This window comes from Lipomyces doorenjongii (genome assembly GCF_038497915.1).
Source record: "Lipomyces doorenjongii strain NRRL Y-27504 unplaced genomic scaffold V1508scaffold_38, whole genome shotgun sequence".
NCBI classification, from domain to species: Eukaryota; Fungi; Ascomycota; class Lipomycetes; order Lipomycetales; family Lipomycetaceae; genus Lipomyces; species Lipomyces doorenjongii.
The window spans coordinates 8753-29503 of record NW_027118105.1 but is presented as its reverse complement, the minus strand read 5'-3'; the positions used below and the strand labels follow the sequence as shown (position 1 = coordinate 29503).

Sequence of the window (20751 nt, the reverse complement as noted above, 5' to 3'; positions counted from 1 at the left end):
AGGTGTGGCACCTGTGGCTGTGCAGAAATCTTTTCACCAACAGTGTGGCAGTGCAATAGACATTATTTCTCGAATGCAGGTGGACCGGATTCATCTGCCATTCCGTGTCAAGAATTCAGAGCTGTTACAAATGAGAATCTACTGAACTTACCGTTGGTTCAATTAAACGCGATGTGCATCCCCGAACTAAAGTTGTAGAGCCATCCTTGGTTCGGAATTATAGTAGACATCTAATAATCAGAACTATGAGGAGAAAGAACTACACAATAGCATCAATGTGATGGAGCACACTCTTCTGCATGTAGTCGGAAGCTGCAGCGTTCTGGCGGCAGCAGCGGGGTCGCGCGATGCTATGCGGCTCGATAAATCGGCGCCGCCATTGCGCTCCTTCGACAAAGTCCAAAAACTTCCCACTCTAATATTATTTTTCGCACTAGTTATCCAGTCTGTATTTTAGTGGAAATTAGGATATTTATCAGCTCGGTGTAGAATTACAATTTTGGTCGTGAATGCTGTAATTAAGGTCTCCAAGTGTCGGACCCTTTGTTTTGCCAATGGCTGTGAGCAGCCACGCTACTGTGGAGCACAGTTCCTTCGCAGACGCTCCAGTCAAGGACAACGACAGTTATACACCTCTTGCGAAAAATGGGGCTACTGAAGGGCTTGGGCTATCTAAGACACATCGACGCACTTCATCATTAGTGGCGACTTCCGAACCACGTCGGCGGTTCAGCTTGACTGGTTCTAAGTATGACTTGGACGGGCATCACACCAACAGCTCGTCAGCACAAACAACGATGAGTGCAATAGAGGACGATGAAAATGATATCGAAGACGAGGTTGCGTTTAATATAGATGACGAAGATCCATATTCGACTAATCCGGCCCCGGTACACCGCAGATTGGAGTCCACCAACGCTATCCTTCTCAAGACCATCGCAATAAACACTATATTTATTCTGCTATGGTACGATTGACTAAGTGACGCGAGAATACTGGGAGCTGGATCTAATGCACTAATAATCAGGTACTCGTTTTCGCTATCACTCTCATTGGTAAGAATTACTATGCAAGGCAAATCTTAGAATCGTTCCATTCTAATATTTAGATAGTACAACAAATGGATGTTTTCGGAAGGTCATTTTGACTTTAGATTCCCGCTATTTGCGACATCTATGCATATGGCCACGCAGACAACCCTTGCGGGCCTCGTACTACTACTATCACCGCGGCTACGACCGAAGCCAGAATCTCGAATGTCTTGGAGGGTATATCTGTACGTAAGCCATTTGCGATAGAATCGTGCTTTGGTCCTAATATATGGTTGTTAGACTCCATGTTGGCAGTTGTGGTGTCGCTACCGGCGCAGACATTGGCCTGGGTAACATGTCACTGAGGTTTATTACGTTGGGCTTTTACAGTGGGTCGTCACTCTTAGTTTCTGTCGAGCCCTCAGCTAATTACAGTTCTATTTAGCAATGGTGAAATCGTCAAATCTTGTGTTTGTCCTGCTCTTTGCATTTATCTTCCGCCTGGAAAGGCCCACGATTCAACTGATAAGTATTATTGGCGTGATGACCGTGGGCGTCATCATGATGGTCGCTTCAGAATCGCAATTTGTCCTCATCGGATTTATGCTTGTCCTCATAGCTGCAGTGCTCTCAGGATTCCGGTGGTCGTTGACGCAGATTCTGCTCAAACGACATGAAGCCACGTCAAATCCATTCTCTACAATATTTTATCTAGCGCCGGTCATGTGCGTCACGCTCATAGCGTTAGCTATCCCTATTGAAGGGTTCCATAGCTTTGTCTCTGCTACAATATGGAAAGAAGAATCCTGGTATGTTTGGTTTTTAATCCTTGTCGCACCTGGAGTCATTGCCTTTTTGATGACCGCCTCCGAATTTTTCCTCCTTCATCGAACCAATGTCGTCACACTGTCCATTGTCGGTATCTTCAAAGAAGTCGTCACTATTGGCACATCCGCCGGGGTCTATGGTGACAAGCTAACTGCCGTGAACCTGTCTGGTCTTGTCGTTACTCTGATCGCCATCGCTCTATACAATTATATCAGGATAAAGCACATGAAAATGAAAATTAGGCAACAACAAATAACCGGTAGTGCATCAACAGCGTCACTGACCAACATCAAAAGTGATATAGAGTCAGGTACACGACCACAATACGCGGCGTTACCTACGGCTGGAGACGAACTCGAGATGCAGCGGCTCCCGCCTAAGTTCTCAAGTCAAAGTCATGGCGCTGTTAGTGAATCGGAGGAATTCCTTGACTATACGGCGGAGGAGTCCGCGTTTATTCGTGGGCCATCAAAAGGATAAATTTCTGACCTTTAGTGGCTTTGGGTCTAGAAAATGTTGATAGAAATTGATGTGGTATATGGGTGGGTGGCTTACGTGTAAATTGCAAAAGAACTAGAGAATTTTGGTTTAAGAAGAAATATCGGATTCCTCACGTTCAATATCCTATAACAGAGTCTTAATACCGGCACTTGTATGCTGCTTGCTTGTATTGTGGTTCTTCTGCAAACTACTAATAATTTTGTACCGACTGCTTGCCTAGACACCGACACGGCGCGCATCTATTGGCCGGTGGGTAAGGGTAATGAGAGCCCTACTCACGCGAATCCCTGACTTTCCACTTTACACATACATTGTTCGTCTATTGATACAATTAATACCCTAACCCGATGACCCATATATCAAACTGCGTTCTCAAACAACCGCACGTTAATTCCTTTTAGCTAGTCGTCCATTATTGTATCAACAGGTTATATCAAAGGCCTGAGTTCAACGGGAGCGAGGGTGTTTTCTGCCTAGTCCAAGCTGTCGCGTTCACAACATGCCCGACCAGATGTAGGACGACAGGGAAATGTCTTCTGGGGCAGACAATCTCGAAACAGGGAATGCAAGATGACAGCGTAAGAGATTCACAATTAAGGCTTCGACAACGCACTATATGATTTTAATAATGACACCACAAGACTATACACCCGACTCCAAACCACTATCGAAAATGTCGCATTATTCGGTTTCGAATTATATTATGCACGAAAATCAGTCGAAAATACGCACGGAAATAAGCAGATGTCGATCGCAGTATCGACCTGTTCACTATTTGTCGTGTCGCGACATGATTTCTCTCGAAACTCGGGTTATAAATGATTTACATATAAGTGTGAAGATGATTAAGAAGTGCTTAATACTAGTCGATGGAGTGTGGCGAGTTAATCAAATACCCAGCGTTCCGCTCACAACTGGCTCACTTTCACGTATTGAATACATCCTTCAGAATGGCGCCCTGTAGTACCCACAGACATGACAAATGAAACTTGTGCAGAAACTTATCCGGAAAAAGAAGAATGAAGCCATACACGATCAGCATAGAGATAATGTATTGTATTACTTCCTATGACAGATCCAATTCAAAAGTTAAGCATATATACTGAAGATACTACGACAAAGTTTTGCTGATAATCGTAGTCTTGCAACGTTGTCGACATTCAAATTCATTCAAAGTGTCATTGTTTCCCGTCATCATGATTGATAAATACTAATAATACTCCACCCATCCAAATAAACACAAGAAACAAACAAAAACAAAATCGCCGTCCCAAAATAATTTCATAGCCAGCAAGTGTCCATCATACGAACACTGCCGAACATCATACTCTTAGAGAAACAATAATATCCGTATCTTCATGAAAAAGCTGCTCATTAAATATGTGCAAAGAAAGCCAAAAGGAGTGTGATTAAATGAGTTGCGATAGGTTGAAACGAGATGGGGTTATCGAGCTCCTTGCAGGAATATTAATTTGATATAAGCATCGTATCATAAAATAATCGATGATCATAGGTTATGTGTCCAAATCCCAAGTTCGTTGGATGCATATAGAGAAGTCGCATGACTGTTTTCTGGTGACTCAATAGGGTCGCACTCAATCCACACACCCAAATTATGGGGCACATCAGTAATGTAAGTGCGAACGCCTTGTTGATGGCTTCTAGAATGCGGCTGCTGTGCCACAAATCGTGGATTCATATACATCATAGTCTGAGGAACGGCAAGATTTGCATTTGGATCCTGCGACGACGGCGGCGACAAGAACGGTTGTATGAAGGACACGTCGAACAGCAGGGACTGCGACGGTGACTCGTCAAGAAGGGTTGGCAATTCAAGCCTGGGCGTCGGACTAATGTGACCCAATTGATCAGCCGTTGTCGGATCGCGGAATGGAGCGTCGTTGGGTGATAGCTTTGTTGTAGCCAGGACTTGGGGAATGCCATGATGACCGGCGGGTGTAATCGCGCCTAACGGTTGTCGAATATTGACAGGAGATGCCGACAAGTGCTTAGGAAGAGCAAATCCTGATGAAGCTTCTGATTCCTGAGTTGTAGTAGGACTAGTGAACATAAGAGGAATATTACGCTGCGAAGTCGACTTCGATGGTGTATCGGAGACCAAATTCATGACTGTGCACCCATTAATATAGACTCTTGCAATTCTCGATTGCCGATACATACACTCAGAATCGTCCTTCAACAAGTGCTTCAAAACCTGGATATGACTAGACACTTGCTTTCTCGTTCTGACTTTGCCAGTCTTTCTCAGAATAAAGTCCGAAATCAGCTCATTGCGACCGCACGGACGTCCATTGACAGTGATCTTCCTCCGTCCAACTTTAGGAATCTTTCGAATCGCTGTCACGTGCATCAGCAACTGACCAATATATTAGCAACACACCTAGTACTAACCCTCCATAAACGCCTCCTCAACATCTGGACTCCAGATTGAATTACCATCGTCACCATGCTCACGTCGCTGTCGCGCCAAATACGCCATATAGGCGGGCAACTCCGTCAGCGACTGGCTTGTCCCCATCGACGGCTGGCGCTGCTGTTCTGAGTTCGACGATGGCACGACAGGCGCGGACAAAGTGTGCACCATCTCAGAAGAGGTTGGCTCATCTGCCGATATCGTAGTGAACACATCATCGCGGTGAAACGAAGCAGATGGAGAATTTGTTGAGAAAGATCGTCCTAAACGCGGCCGTTTGCTAACAGGAGATTGAAGGTTTGTTGTGTTCGGTGTCGCAAGGGTGAGTGCTGCACGCGTGGGAGTGGCAGACGTAGCTGTACGCGACGGCTTGAAATCCGAACCACATTCCTCTTCGTCTGTGATCGACTCCTCCAAAGTACGCACCCTCTTAGCTGGATGGTAAGCATAGCCACCACTAGACCTTCGCCGCGGGAGAGTTGTAGGTGGAGTCAAATTAAATGCTGAAGGTAGCAGACCAACTGGCGCGACTGACGGAGTTTCCGCAAAGGATGAAATGGCGCTCGCAGGTGAAGTCGACGCATTGAGTCCAATGCGCATTGATGACGGGGTCTTTATCGGCGAATTCGGCATGGTGCGCGTACTACAGAAGCAAATAGAGATAAATGTCGATCTTCGACGCGTCACGGGAAAAGAACACAAAAGCTTCCAGTGAATACGATGATTCGTTTCAGAAAATACACACGAAATGCATTAAACGAAAACCGCAATGAATTTAAATGTTGGCAGAGATCGTAAAGAGACGATAGAGATCAGTGGACTAAAGGACTGGTAAACTGTACCAATAAACACAACAATTGTAACGAGTGGATCGCAGAGACGGTGAAATGAGTGGCACCTAGTGTCTCTGCTAGTGCGCTAATGCGATAATAATAGCGAAGCAGAACTGGTAAGAGAATTGGGGATGGCGAAAGTGAAGTAGAAAAGGAACAAAGAAGGAGCAAGAAAGAAAGGAAGTGGGCAAAGAAGCAGTGTGTGAAAGTCAAGTTGAAGGCTTGTGAAGGAGGCGTGAGCATGGGTGCTCCAAGGACAGCCCCGGTGTCAAGCGCGAGCGCGACTCAAACGCGTCAAGATCGGTGGAAGATAGCACAGGGAGCGCGCATACAAGCAAGAACGCTGACGCACCTTGCAGCTGCCGACTGGTTTGATGCTGACCCGATGGGCTACCAGCTGCCGAAAAAGCGCATAGATCCAGCAATGGGTCCTAGTGACAGTTACATGCGAGAGCCATTGAGCAAGGGTGGTCTGACACCAAAAGTTAAGCCCGGCTGGACTGGGCGGAAAGTGCGAAAGGTAGTTGAGGCGGAGACGTAAAGCAGGCAGTGCAGAGAAAACAGCAAGGAGCAATGAGCTAATCGCTAATATCCGCAGGAGAGTGGTCCGACCGTTGACCTCAGAGAGTAAAGTAACGGACGCGTCGCATATTTGACGCGTTCCACGCGTCGTTAGTGACCACTTCGATGTTAGTTGGCAGTTAATTACGACGCATGGCAGTCCTGAGCACAGGGATACTAAGTTTGGTGATAGCCAAATGCCCTCGGAGGAAAGCTTTCAGGCGTTAAGGTTTCGAGGAGCCGCAGTCCGCCCGCGCAAGGGACGGCGGTGCGCAAGCAAGGAACGAAGTGCTCTCGAGTGCGCTGCGGTCCACCAGTTACGTACCCATCTTGATTGAGACATAATGACTTGACTGAAGCAGAATCCACAACACATACCCTGCAATGCCCAGCATCAACCAGTTGAAGGCAGTCGATAAATGTCCACGTGCATCCGCAACACTGCGGAGGTATTTCAGAAGAGTGTGGGAGGGACTTGGCAGTGAAAGCAGGCTGATGAGTGGAATTAGCCTAACATTGCCTACAGACGCATGGAGAGATTCACCATGTTCACTCCTGGCTGATAGATTTCACCACCCTCTAGATATATTAAGCAACTCAGAGATCAATTAATTGTCACCCACTAGAGATGCCCAGAATATCAATTTCAATAGCTTCTCGAGGAGCGTGTCTGCTAATGGAATTTTATCATGTGCAGAGCAGTGAGATATCAAATGAGAGGTTACTGGTTTAGCTCAAGACGTCTGACAGCGGCTCTCCAACTGAGCGCGAGATTTGAACCCTTACTTCGGGGTTTGACCACCTCTTATTTAGATGTGCTTATACTAGTGCTGTACCTCATCCAATTGCAGAGCATATATACGGATTAAGTAGAAAATTTCAGCTGGCGTAATGAATTGCACCATGGTCTGTCCGTTGGTTGATGTTTCGTGGCTAGGATCGTAGACTGCTTTAACGCTCTATTAATATTGAAGCAGCAACTTACAATGTAACCTGCTTGGAATAACGACTCAATCAATAATCTTGTATTGGGAGCTCAAGTAGAAGGTGCCATCCAGATTTTGCGTGTTCCGTGAAATTGGACGGCAAATCGGAGAGCCGCTGATCGCCATGCATCTGATTTCATGGTGTCTGCTGATCTAGTAGCCTAAAAGCAACTAGGGGGACTAGCATAGGTCAGAGAGAGTCTGTACAAGAATAAGCATGACTCAGTGCAGCGACTATAGTCTATAGGACCGTGCCTTATGTATGCTATAAAGCTGGGACATGTAGTCCGCTTTCGATTACCACTTGCATCGGGACATGCAGTTAGGTTTTGTTCCGCTGAACTTCATGTTCAAGTACCTGACAACAATGTAGAATGACCGATAGGCAGCAGTTTAGAGCGTTCAATTTTTTGCTAATCTCACAGCACCAGATATAGATCGCAGTTACGTAAGTATGATATATAAATAGTTACAAGTAATTGCCCTGGCGCCACCCGCATCACCCCCGATATTGTACTAACCACCAAGTAGACCGCGTTCTACATATTATTTTGATTCGCCATTGGAAGTACATAAGTTCGTAACAAGTATCATTTACATTGTATTCTGTTATTCTGTATTTTATGTGGAAGTAAGGAGGCACCTTACCTAAGTAATTAGAAGATATCTGCAAGGGGTATAGACCCAATATCTACGGCGATCTAGTCCTGGCACAATCACTTTCCAGCCAAGAATTAGGGTAGCTTCTACTCGGTCCGATTTATACAGAGCGAGTATTCACCTACACCTATAGCACGAGAAGGTTAGGGTTATCCAATTTACCCGTCAGGATAGATCCCTGGTTCGGCATGACACTGATGCGGCGGTGCATGGCCGTTTAAGGTCTATATGTAGCGCGGATGCCAAGTGACTAAGAGGTTAGGGCACTTGTTTGCCTGGATTTATCCGTGTCACGCTGCAGACTAACCAGTGTTTGGCTCGGGTAGGCCACGCCGTTTGTGTCACATTGGACATCATGTGGACTCGGATAGCGGCATAATTCAGCTTAGAATAATGAAAGTCAAGAAGCAGTGGTTTACCCAAGCCAGACAGTTGGATTGGGGGACGGTTTTGTTATTCGGAGATGTCGTCGATCACTCTCTTCCGCTAAACTCTCCTCACCGAATGGCGCGAGTTTGCTTAATATTATTTGAAAGTAAGACCATCCATATTCCAGTCTCTGTTGCCATTATCAAAGTAATTACAAATATTTCACTCATATGGCTGCGTTGGTAGTAATACACAGAAGCAATTTTCTATCACATCACGTAAAGGTAATCTTAACGGCTTGTAGATCATTCGGGTATTTCGTGTAAGCGCACACCAATGTTTTCCCAGTCGAATCATAGTTAGGCTGCGGAAGAGCTCCGTATATGGTGCCTGGTATCGTGCCAGCCGGCGCTTCGTACAGAGTCACAGGCGACGACCAGGGGCCGGTGGGCGAGCTGGCAGTCATGGCATTGATCTGGTTATCCATGAGCCTGTCCGTATATACAAGCATAAGGCAGTTGTGATACGTGCTCCAGATAATCTGGCCAGCTTGTATATTCGAAAATACGCTCTCTTTCGCAGAGACGTTATACAGACGGTTTTTCTGCCAACCCGAGCCGTTCCAGTACTCGTACGCAGAGAGCCTCGTCGCAGATGTAGCCAAGACGCGACAGACATAGACATAATCTGAGGAATCACTGCCGTGGCCGTACGCATAGATGTAGTCGCCGACCTTGATGCTACAAATATCACCATACCATGGTTCCGTCGTTGCGTCCCACCAATATTCTGCAGGCCGTGTGCATGAAGGAACGTTCCCGTTCATGGTGACAGTAGCGACACCTGCACCAATGTAGCTGTTGACTCCTCCAGGCCTGTGGTTCTTGAGAAAGAACAAGATTCCTGTTTCGGGGTCTGTTTCGACAACGTTGGTGATACCGATGGCATCTACGCTGTTATCCTCGCCCCACGCGGAATTGACAGGACAAAATTGCTCCGGCCAGCCGTCGCTATTTAGCAGCCCATCAATGACTTGTAGAGGATCGTCAGTAGCTGACGCGACGCTGTTAGAAACCATGCCGCGAAAAGTGTCGCTGTAAGACGAATCGCGATAAAGAGTGTCGCCGTAAGTAACTAGAGTGCTATTTCCCAAATTGCCATTAAACCCATTGTCACGAATACAGTTGGCGGTAATGCTGTGGATATCACCGAGAAAAGTATAGGAACCCACTGTGACAGGTAGCGCGCCCTGAATAACAGCCAATTTGTTTAAAGCGACCATTTTGTTTAGTACTAAGTTCACCAAACAGTATCACACTTGACCTTGAACAGTTTGACAGAAATCGACGGTATATTTAAAATTTCTGTGGGGTCATTGGAAGCAATCAGATGATGTAGACTTTCACCTCCGTTCATTCGCAAATGAAACATATCTGTATGCCCACAAAGATTGCAACGATCATCGGCCTCTAGGGTAGGGCACGTAGAAACAGAAACACAGTGTATATCCTGTATCCGAAGGAGAACTTCTCCACTGCTTCGGGATGAACACATCGGACGACACTTACGGGAGGTTTCCCAGCATTTCGGAGACATGATTAGCTATGCTGCCTAAGTGGCGTAGATCTTCTGACATGAAGTGAACCCTGGCGTTTCAAAGTGGCCGACTTCACAATAGAAAAGTCTGTCTCAGAGTGCAACGTCTCAAAAATACTGCGAAACACAAAACACAGCCGCATAGCCCACAAGAATGTCTCATCATATGCGAGGGGGCAGAAATACAATTTTCTTCAAGCTCTGGGAAGGATAAATTGCAGTCATCAAGGGCAAGTTACCGATGTTTCGCAAGCATCCTGTGTCTGACTCTGGAGTTAACCCTGAACCCCCTTGACAGAGAACAACGTTGACTACAATTATATTAAGGGAGTGTTCACGAATTGTGGGCAACAATAGTCGCTTAGAGTTTGCTCGGAATTTTTGATTAACACTTGACCTCTAATTTAATCAGTAACACCGAGGTAGATTTAAAATTCGCTGATGCATTTCAATTCGGTGCAATATGACAACTCGAGATTGGTCATCGATTTATAAATTACCACCGTTTCCGAGTTAACCTAATCATGTAATAATATCATACCGGCACACGAGGACAAGTTGCCGAAGTGCTCGTGATTACGAGCCCTATGGATTGGGAAGTGAGCCTGTCAAATGGAGTTTGCCGAGCGAGTCAGGAGAAGATTGCCTTTTAAGGGGATATCAATACACTTCAGTGTTTTAGGCATATGCCGTGCTATACTGTTCAGCAAGGATCACATGGACTTCCACAGAAGCGTAATATTAGCTTGGCATAATACTAGAGAAAATTACTAGGGGATGGCAGATTCGGTAGATGCCGTCGGTCTCCAACTTCCATCTAACTCTCTTCTTGAGCCCCGAACTGACGATTAGTATATTTCTGAAGTAAGACATATGTATGGCATTCCAGTTTAAGTCACCAACGGTCAACGTATCACAAATTGCATCTCACTCAATATGACGAGTTCGCAGCAACACAGAAAACCATTTTCTACGGAATTAAACGATGGAAAAGACATGAACAATTCCGACACCGTCACATTTGCTATTAAACTCCCTTGTCAAAATTGCAGGGCCTTCCGAAGCTGTCCAGTATGTCTTCTATTGTCGCTGCCAGTCTGTGGTCGCTCGGATGCTAAAATACTATACAAATCTCTCTCGTCTTTGTTTCGGAAAGGATAGATAGGGTACTTAGTTCCCTGCAGAGTAGTACCCTTTCCGGACTTCTTCCAGAATCAGACGCGCTTAATGCCAGGTCTCTGTGGTGGTGCAAAAGTGCATCGTGCAAATTATCTCTCCGAACGCACAATAACCCTCGTCTCGGGATCAGCAATTGACCGTCCCACACGCGCTGAAATCCACGCCGGCTTAGTTCGTAACCGTCCCCTCCAAGTGGTCCCAATCTGTATAATTCATTTTCAAACGTCCTCATGAACGTCATCACAACTCTCACATTGTCTACCAAGTGGATGTGAATCCCATCCGGTTACTTGCACCATTCGATCCGCAACCACCCCCTTGCTTACCGCTGAACTTTCGGCTTTAAGTGATGGGATTGCGTTAAACAAGAAGTTCGAATTGGCGTGTACATTGTCTGTGTATACCAAATTAGGCGGTGGATGGCCATACTGTTCCAGAGCCTTCGCAACTGCGCCGAAGGGGCATTTCTGACTTAGTAGCTGTCATATTCATTACTGTTATCTCGCCGTATTTATTAATGCACGAAAATAGGGCCATCATGCTGTCCGTTCTTTGCACAAATTAGTTTGGTCACTTTGAATGAATGGTCTATTTGGCAATATCGGAATCATTGACATCTGTTTGGCCATTTCTTCGGAACACGACTCAATCACAGTATTATAGACCCCGGTAAGATAGCCAGCGGAAGAACAAATCCATTATAACCGAGTTGTCGTTGAAAAACGTTATCTATTTGTAATATTTAGATCATGTTCTTCAACACGCGAAACAAATGAGCACAGACAGGCGAAGGCATTGAGACCTCTGCTGCGCTAAGTGCCGACCGTTAACGTCTCAATGACCTTAAGATATGCCAGCTTTTGCATGTCATATCCCTCCCTACGAAGTTGTTGATGCATCGACCTGAACGGAGTTGGGTTCATACCATTATGGAAGCACGCACGAATCTGACGCAACCATCTGTTGCGATATTTCAGACTTGTGCGTCAAAACAGCTGCGAATTTGCATTTCAACCGGAACGGAAGTATGTCGAGGAGCATTGAGTCAGTGAATCTGAAAATTACACTCAGTATTCAGACCATCAGGGTACCTCCTCGAGTAGATGTACCAGTTCTCTGTCATATCCACCCGACGAACGAATTTTCCCAACCTTTTGGTGACAATTTGTTTAATCTTTCATTTGTGGTTCATGATGGACAGTAAAGCGTGACACCGGCGGCGCGATGAGGGGCCCAGTAGAATATCTTAGGAAGATACAACCAGGTAGGTGACAAGTACTTCAAACTTCAGATACACATCAGGTACAGGATTATACCACCCATACGGTGCATTTACTTCATTAGCCGTAATCTTGCAAATGCCATAATCGATGTACTCTGGGAAATGGGTTAATGTATTTCCTTCTCCCCATCTGCGCCCTTTTCGGTAGTGGCGTCCGGCAAAACTTCACCTTCCTTGACAGCTTCATTCATCCTCAGACTCTTCAGATACTTCTGGGATAGTCTTACAGTAGGTAGCTTCATCCCGGTTGCTTATTGAACTTGATCCATCCTTCAGATTGTGTCGCCCATGAAAGCTCAGTATACGTTTTTGTTCTACTCTGCGTGTTGTCGCGAAATGCCTCGGTAGCCGTTCCTGACGGGTCTGAATCCCTTGCGCGTCAGCTGCATGTTTGGCAGTTGCCATGATTGGAAGTACACAAAATGTATCTACCAGTTTGGCGTATAATCTCGAGACTGTGAGCAGTTGCCATCATATCGCGCAAATCAAATTCCGGACTTGCTCGGCCATTGGTTAAGAGACTTGCACTGTGACAAATCTCTGCCGCAGAAAGCGCTCGTCAGATAAGCACCCAACTGGCACCTTTGTGATTGCGTAATATACAGCACGATCTGCACTCCATGAAGCCTTGATGAGCACTCAAAAGTCGTCATTCATAACGGTACTGCTCTGTGTTCGTTGCTATTTACACACTCGCATCTCTGCAGCAAATTCAAGGCTAGTTACCGTTTCAGTCAGGTCATCGAGGAATCTGCTCACTATCGGATGGCCCAACGTCATTTATTGCACATTGAAAGAATTCACCTACTGAAATATGTTAAGAGCGCCGAAGGCTTGCTTGAAGAAAACGCGGCCGGGACATGCTCTGCGGTTGGTCGGAAAATGCAAGTTGGGAGAGAGCGGTGTGACGTCACATAAATGTGGGGGCATCGAATATCGCGTACGATACAACGTCCACAAAGCTATGACGCTGCCCTGAGTTTTTATGAGTTGTGTGAAATAGCAACGCCATGCGCAAGATGAGTCTTTCCAATTAAAAGCAGAACGAATCGAGATCTCTGTCGGTTGTCGTAGTATATTTGTACAGACCATTCCTCGGCCTGTATACCTACGAGAGATACTCTACTCAAGTCTTGTCTGGACGATTATGAATCTCGTCGACATAACGAACGAATGACGATTATTACAAACTTCAGTGCAGTGTCGATAAGCTACCGTGAAGGGGGGCGAGGATGCTGAGGTACAAATGCATAAAAGAGAACTGCAGCAATAGCTAAGCGAATTACAGTATACTCTGTTTTCGGGGGCGCTTTTCTCTGTATTGAATCTCAATGTTCGTACTTAACGCATGTTAATTCAAAATTCAATAAAAGAAAAGTGAAGTTTATGAGAAACCTTATTAATGAAGCAGATAACAATTTATGATTGACTGTCTGTCGGCAGCTTATCGAAAGTTGTGGCGCTGTATCCACCGTCCAGACCCTAGATTTACCCGCTCACCCGCTTAGTGAATGCGTAAGAGAGCTACATCGTTAAGGATATAAATACAAAGGGATGGGCAGCGGAATCTACCAATAATTGAATGAACTGTGGGGATTGCGGACAGAAATATTATTAATATCGTACGGCTCACCTCGTATCAACTCCTCAGAGCTAGCAGGCCAGTCAGTACCCAGCTAATTAAAAAGTGGACCTGCTGCGCACAGATCATTTGAAGGAATAATAAGCCCCAGGCAGATTGCGGTATATTCACGTTAGATGAACAAAAGTGCTCACCACTGATAAAACTATATAAGCTACTTATGACATATATAGGTGCTGATTTTAGCAAATTGGCTTGGCAGCAACCACAGCGAAGAACAAAAATGCCCGTAGAGTAATAGTACAACTCTTCGGGAGTAAAGCCATTGATAGACTGAAATGGTAGCCCAAAGCTAGCCCAAAGCGATTCCATAGCAAGTTAGTTGTAGCGCGGAAACGGCTTGGCAATGCGCTGGCCCCGCGCAGCGGCGCCAGAACAAGCAAAATGTTGCTACTTTCTATATAACCAGTGCGACCCCCACGGCCCAAAAATTCATCTTGCACCGTCGACTGTCACGACATTTGGCCTTCGTCCGACCCTCAGTCTTTCAAATCCACTCGGATCTGCTGTACTTGACGGTGAACAAGAAAGACTGGCGCACAGTCTTGATTCGCGTATTCGCCTTTCTTGTCACCGACTTGCCGTTATCGGCAGTCAAGCCTGTCTGATTTTGTGGTCCGATCCGCGCATATTTGATCTTAGTCATATATGAATCTAGAAAGACGTTGTTTCTGATCACAGTCCTATTTACATTTTTAATTGCTACGAAGCTTACAATCATGTGAGTAGCCTAAAAGAGGGTCTGCCGAGGATAACCTAATGGACACGTTCTTTTAGAATTTCTTATTCCGGCAATTAATTCCGCTTTTACCTCCTTCCTGTTTGAATTCGCTTGATTTCGATTTTAATTCTTAATATATATACAGCAAAATATAGATCCTCTTACAGCCCTGAGTACTGCCGAGTGGATCTAAATGTCTAGAGATCGGAGTATCCAGAGCTACACCTACTTCCACAACATCACCTCCACCATCCTTCGACTCCCTGTGAACTTGCTACTATTACAGAATAATAGCATATAACGAATCGTTGAAGATTTTTGTCTCTGAGAGGCTGCCGCATCTTCTCCATTTCGTGTAATTAATAATTGCGCATTCTACGATGGCGTTGTCAGTGGGCGCCGCCATTTTTATTGCGGCCAAACCAATTGTGAAGATATTTTTCTCGATATGTTTCGGTATATACTTCTCCAAGAAAGGTATGGTCTGTGAACTTGTGTATAGTTGAACGGCACTAATGGCCAACGTGAATTCAGGCGTGTTAGATCCACACACATGCAAGAAAATGTCGTCCGTGATCATTAATTATTTTCTCCCATGTATAGTGTTCAGTAAAGTAACAGTCGCGTTCGATGCGCATACGATGACAATTGCCGGGTTTACTGTTCTGACTGCTTTGCTGTATATCACATGTGGTTGCCTTTTCGCGTGAGTAACCGTATCTGACCAATATGAGATGGACATTACTAAGGGAAATACAGTGCTCTTGTACAGGTGTTTCTTCCTGTTCCTAAATACTGGAAAGGGGGCGCTAAGGCGGCCGCAATCTTTAACAATTCCGGTGACATCCCTATGGCGTATGTCATGACGATAACAGCGAGTGCGCCATTCGTCAACGGCGACGAAGACAAAGGTATCGCATACGTGACAATTTTCATGGCGATGTACGTTATTACATTTTTCACGTGCGGCGGTGTGCAATTTATCGAACAGGACTTTCAAGTGCCTGACGATGATCCCGAGATGATTGGGGACGCGAAGGGCGACATTGATGAGAAGCTTCATTTGCGCAAGACGTCAAAGTTGAGAAAGTTACTGCATCTGAAAAGCAAGAAGAGCGCTTGTTCGGCAGAGCTAACAACGGATGATTCAAATAAGACTGTTCCTTCATCGACTCTTCTGGCTCAGTCAACTCCGTCTGCAGCTATTACGGAAAGCAATGTAGTCGCAAGCTTGTCGACAGCACGAGGAAATACCAATACAGAGCCAGGACTACACCCAGTCGAGTCTGCCGGCTTAAGGTCGTTGCTACGCGAGAGTACAACTGGAACTGGTCTCCGTCCGATTGAGTCTGCTGGAATGCAATCGATTCGCCAGCGGCAGTCGCGTGTTCCCCAAGATGCACAGACTGTTGACGAGGATGACGACGGAGAAGAGCTTGACCCTGTTGTCAGCGCTGTCACCAGGGATCTTGAGATTAGACATCACCAGAATTGGGTGATGGCGCGACTGATCTTATTTCTGCGCAACTTATACCAGCCGCCAGCTGCTTCGCTTATAATCTCCATTGTGGTGGCTGTCATATCACCGGTCAAGCGCCTCTTTATTGCAACCGACTATCCCATGCGAAATGCTCCCGACGGCTTGCCTCCGCTTGACTTTGTTATGGATTTTGTTGACTTCATCGGTCAGGCAGCTGTTCCTATGGGCTTGATGCTTTTGGGGGCACTCATCGGACGATTACAAATCACAAAGTTGCCGAAAGGGTTCTGGAAGGTGATGGCGGCAACGACGTTGCTCAAACTTGTGGTGCTGCCAATTGTTGCACTCGCGTGGACGCAGAGGCTGCGAGAGTCGGGCTTGATCCCTAAAGACAATTTGATTCTTGTGTTTGTCTATGCCGTATCGAGCGCTGTCCCTTCGGCTACGTCACAAGTGTACCTGACTACGTTCTTTGCCCCTGAAGATGCCGAGCATATTGGACAGATGGACTGTCTTGCTGCGTATGCAATTATAGCTAGTCTTGCCGTACGCTGCTAACATTCCTTAGGATGCTTATTTGCCAATACATCACCCTTACCATTACACTCGCCATTATCGTCACGTACACGTTGAAAGTTATCATTGACGCTTAATAAATATTATGCGTGGGCCGACGTATACATATAATTGTCTGATCAAGCATATATCAGGGTCCTTTGCTATCGCTTTGTTTTAGTGGATTTATGGATGAGTACAGTATGGGTTAGCTAACTGGGTAGGAATTTCAGTAGTTTTGCATTAACTTGGGTTTTAATTGAAACGGAATTGAGCAACCGAGTTGTGACATTGGGTAATGGATAATGGATCCCAGTTGCTGTGAAAATGTTATCTGCTTGTTGCTTGAATGTGGTACGCTGTCACCAATTACTGGCGGCGTATGGCGGCGTCTGCGTCTTACTTTTATCCTTACAAGTTCATGAATGCAATCCACGTTGGCTCGGTGAAGATGAGCGAGTTTTGATACATATTCAATACCTAAGCAGCGGGCGACCCGGCGACCATTTTTGAGCATAGTACAGTACCCGCATTCCCCTGAAAAAATTTTTCCCGAGGACGGGCAAGGTTCCTACCGCACAACCACCCTGCTTCGCCACACACTCTTGACCAGTCTTTAGATGCCGCCGGGCCGACGCTCACTCCGCCGCACTAAGTGACTCACCGGGGAAAAATTCTTTTTGGCTGCGGGCATCTCGCTACTGTGCGATTGTATTGAATATACATTCGATGGAATATCTGCCTAAATGCCATAATTCCGAATGCCAGAAGACGTGATCAATACGTCGCACAGTGACGCATTTTTTAGGTGCTCGGGTACTTGGATTCAGCAGCTGTCAGTGTCGCCGCCGTTGCCTGTTAGGTTTGGCAGTTGGTACGAAAACCAACTGGCAAGTAAGCGACAACAATAGTACATGCCCTGCAAACATTATAGGGTACGGTCGCAAATTTTTCTATTGCAAAGTTAGATTGCGATTTGGAATCAAGCCCTTCCGTTGAACTAATAATATGATGAAGCAGTAGTAGCAATTTAAAATTCCTATCCATTGCAAGATCGACACCTCTTCATAATACATACCCCTAATAATACAATTCATAAATAGTAAATAGCACCCTAAATATTCACAAACGCCAGATTCCCTTTTCATAACTCGTAACGCGTTTTTGATTTATTCACTTTTACATCACTAAATGCTCGATATCATGCGTAGGAACAATGTAATCGTAGCCAGGCGGCGAAATCGGTACATCATCATACGTTGGCGGAACTTCGTCGTCCCAAGAAATGCCCAGGCCACCGCGCTCAGTTATTTCAACAGAGAACTGCATGCGGAGGATGCGAGCTGCGCCAGTCGGATTGGATGGGCGCGATCCATTCATAGGGATGTTTTCCTCCGACACAAGCATTTCGACAACGAGAATGTGCTCGACTTCGAAACCGAATTCAGGCACGAGCACGTTGCAAGACATAGGGACATCGTCGAGTGTAGAGATCTCAACTTCCGCCTCGATGCGACCGTCGTTCGAGAAATCGGCCTTCCATCCCTTGCGAACGTCGTTGAAAGCGATCGTCTTGATATCCTCGAGTTGCTGCGGAGAATCATGATGCTTGTCGCAGCCGGTGTGCTTCAGCCTAGTAATTTCGTCTAGACGCCAGGAGAACTTGCGAAGCTGCCACCGAGTGTTCTTATCCTTGTTATTGATATTGTTGAGTTGCAAGTCCATCATGAATGTCGACTTAGGGAAAGCAACTGCGGGGAGTGCGGCGGTGACGTTCAATGCTGTCGGTGGGAACACTCGCAAACAGCGGCGCACGTCAGTCGTGACGATCGATCGGTAGACAGGAAGTGCTCGAGTCAAAGTTATAGGGGTAACATCCTTAGCGAGGGGAGTAGCAGTAGCACGGAGATAGTACGACACTCCTGCGAGACTTGATGAGGTAGATGCTGGGAGGTCGCCGTGGAGCAGATGCGAAAATGGGTATCCATATTCAGACCGTGGCAAAGTCGTATGGTGTTTGAGAAGATCCCACCGATGCAGGATGTTAACGTGATGTATGCAGTCCTTGCAGGCGCCAATAGAAGGCCGCTTAACAGTGATTTCCTGAACGAGCTCGAGGGTGACATTCTTCATGGGAATTGCGTATGCGTTCACATAGAGGAAGAGCAGGCCGCTAAGAAGAGCGCCGGTTGACTGTGTCCGTGAGCCATAGCAAATCAGCGGCGGAGATTCGATGACGAGGTTGAATTCGATCGGTCGGATGGTGCTGCCAGAGACCTTGTGAGATGATGTGGCAAACGACTCCTTAACTGGGAGAAGTATTGGAGAGTAGCGAGGAAGCTGCAGCGACGGCATGGTAGTGGTGCCAATACTTATTCCGGATGTTTATAACTCTGAATGTAATTGACAGACTGTCAGGGACGAGAGCTTGAAGATATAGCAGCCGCCTAGAGGAATGATGAATATTTCGCAATTCAGACGTGCGAGAAGCAATTTATGGGGATTGGCTTTGGTTTTATAAATTTGGCGGGTTGACGACGAGCAGTAACACACACCAAGGTACGGTAAGCGTGGACAGGTACGACAGAAATAAGGTTTGCAGGTGACCGGTGGGAGAGCAAAATATGCGCGAGTTGTGCCGCCGGGCGCTCGATCGGGCAGCGCGCCGAGGCAACAAGCACGGCGCCACATGCAAGCCACACTGCCACGTCTCGCTTACGATTTAGCTCCACAGGAAGTGTCGTACCAAGGAACATGCCCCCCCCCGCACGACCTACCCGCACGGTTACACAAACTGTTAGCCAGGTGCCGCAATTTGAATGCAACCATATTCGACAAGCAGGGGTAAAATTTATGCCATACACTGACCAACAAGTTGCACTTGCACTGCTAATGTCGTCAGCATGCCATACATGCAGCATACCTCAAACACAAAGGAGGAGTAGTACCACGCGTGACTCGGGGTTGTGTTCATTTATGCGGGAGGTTCTGTGTGGCTTCTTTACCGGTAAATGCAGCGCGTTGCTCAAACGAGTAGTGCGGTCCTGCCCAGGCAGGACAGCCACTAGGACTGCACACATGATTCTAACTATGCTAATATTGCGCACTGTACATTCATAGAGCGTGCTCCACAGAGGCAACTCCAGAAGACCGGCTGCTATGGCCCGTAAGACATCGCATTCGCACAACTGACACGATGATGCGGCACCGGGTCTGCGGGTGCGACGACTCCGCCTGGCCAGAGGGGGACCATCGTGCATCGTGAAACGTGCTACCGTTCTACTTCCAATAGAGCTGCCTCGTGATCCGCAAGCCAATCTCCAGCTGGCTATCCAGCTCGGCATTTGCGGCTCGACCGGCAGAGGGTACTGTTTTCGGACCCGGCTGGTGACCAAAAAAGAGCGCTTTACCCCTCCCAATGGACCCTGCCGAGTCGTGTGACGTCATAAGATTCTTTCCTGGGTCGGTTGTCGTTCTGCGGCCGCCAAGGTGAACATTTTAATGCGCAAGGATCACCCTGACACGTTTATTTTGGCGTCATTCATGCGAGTACCTAGATTCAATTGGTTCGCCATTGAGGTCCCATTTTACTCAGAATTGTAGCTAGTTTGACATCGTTCTATGACAATTGATATTGCAAGGATGCAATATCGCGATTCTGGTAACACCCAAGCATCATCCGCAATACATTACTATATCTAGTGCTTAGTCCGTTTTGGCTGTTTAACAATCATGTCCTGAAATGGCGTCTTCGGCCTGGAATACTGCAGAAACTTTTCCCATGTCTTGACTCCATACCCTTACCCCTCCCCCCCCAAACGTTGGCTGCGCCGTGACAGCAAGAACTTCTAAGCCAATGATGAGCAATACCTAAAATGGCGCTTGTCCAAGTCGGGATTAGCTCCACGAATTCTCGCAGGTGTCAGCGTGAGCTTATTTCGGACGGTTCGCAGGCACCAAAAAAACACAAAATTATCCGAAAGATAGATTCAATTTTCGTTCCAAACTCGTAACCGTCATGAGCAGAGCCAGATGGAACTTCCTCACGCGGTAAGAGCAATTGCATTGTTTGTTCTAGTAGTAATGGCATCGA

General features: G+C 46.5%; 5 protein-coding genes across 5 annotated transcripts; 2 read left to right on the top strand and 3 right to left on the bottom strand.

Moving 5' to 3' along the window:
- Positions 1 to 797: 797 nt before the first annotated feature.
- Positions 798 to 2339, top strand: V1508DRAFT_356938 (triose-phosphate transporter family-domain-containing protein; the record flags this gene model as incomplete). Its single annotated transcript, XM_066937009.1, has 5 exons — positions 798 to 967; positions 1028 to 1055; positions 1113 to 1276; positions 1332 to 1420; positions 1477 to 2339. The coding sequence occupies 5 exons, from the start codon at positions 798 to 800 to the stop codon at positions 2337 to 2339; spliced, it is 1314 nt and encodes a 437-aa protein (XP_066794781.1).
- Positions 2340 to 3867: 1528 nt separating this feature from the next.
- V1508DRAFT_357014 (TEA/ATTS domain family-domain-containing protein) lies at positions 3868 to 5427 on the bottom strand (the record flags this gene model as incomplete). The annotated part of the gene is made up of 3 exons (XM_066937013.1): positions 3868 to 4490; positions 4542 to 4718; positions 4773 to 5427. 3 exons carry the CDS (start codon positions 5425 to 5427, stop codon positions 3868 to 3870), a joined length of 1455 nt encoding a protein of 484 aa, XP_066794780.1.
- A 3050-nt stretch (positions 5428 to 8477) lies between these two features.
- V1508DRAFT_356991 (uncharacterized protein) lies at positions 8478 to 9485 on the bottom strand (the record flags this gene model as incomplete). The annotated part of the gene is made up of 1 exon (XM_066937012.1): positions 8478 to 9485. One exon carries the CDS (start codon positions 9483 to 9485, stop codon positions 8478 to 8480), a length of 1008 nt encoding a protein of 335 aa, XP_066794779.1.
- A 5518-nt stretch (positions 9486 to 15003) lies between these two features.
- On the top strand, positions 15004 to 16756 carry V1508DRAFT_398490 (auxin efflux carrier; the record flags this gene model as incomplete). Its single annotated transcript, XM_066938209.1, has 4 exons — positions 15004 to 15100; positions 15158 to 15329; positions 15383 to 16624; positions 16672 to 16756. 4 exons carry the CDS (start codon positions 15004 to 15006, stop codon positions 16754 to 16756), a joined length of 1596 nt encoding a protein of 531 aa, XP_066794778.1.
- A 605-nt stretch (positions 16757 to 17361) lies between these two features.
- V1508DRAFT_181166 (uncharacterized protein) lies at positions 17362 to 19093 on the bottom strand. The gene has a single exon (XM_066936132.1). The coding sequence runs from the start codon at positions 19011 to 19013 to the stop codon at positions 17838 to 17840; it is 1176 nt and encodes a 391-aa protein (XP_066794777.1). The 5' UTR covers positions 19014 to 19093; the 3' UTR covers positions 17362 to 17837.
- Between the last annotated feature and the right edge of the window lie 1658 nt (positions 19094 to 20751).

What these genes read in the sequence shown, in the direction of transcription:
- V1508DRAFT_181166 (XM_066936132.1), bottom strand. Translation starts at nt 19,013, where the DNA reads ATGCCGTCGCTGCAGCTTCCTCGCTACTCTCCAATACTTCTCCCAGTT.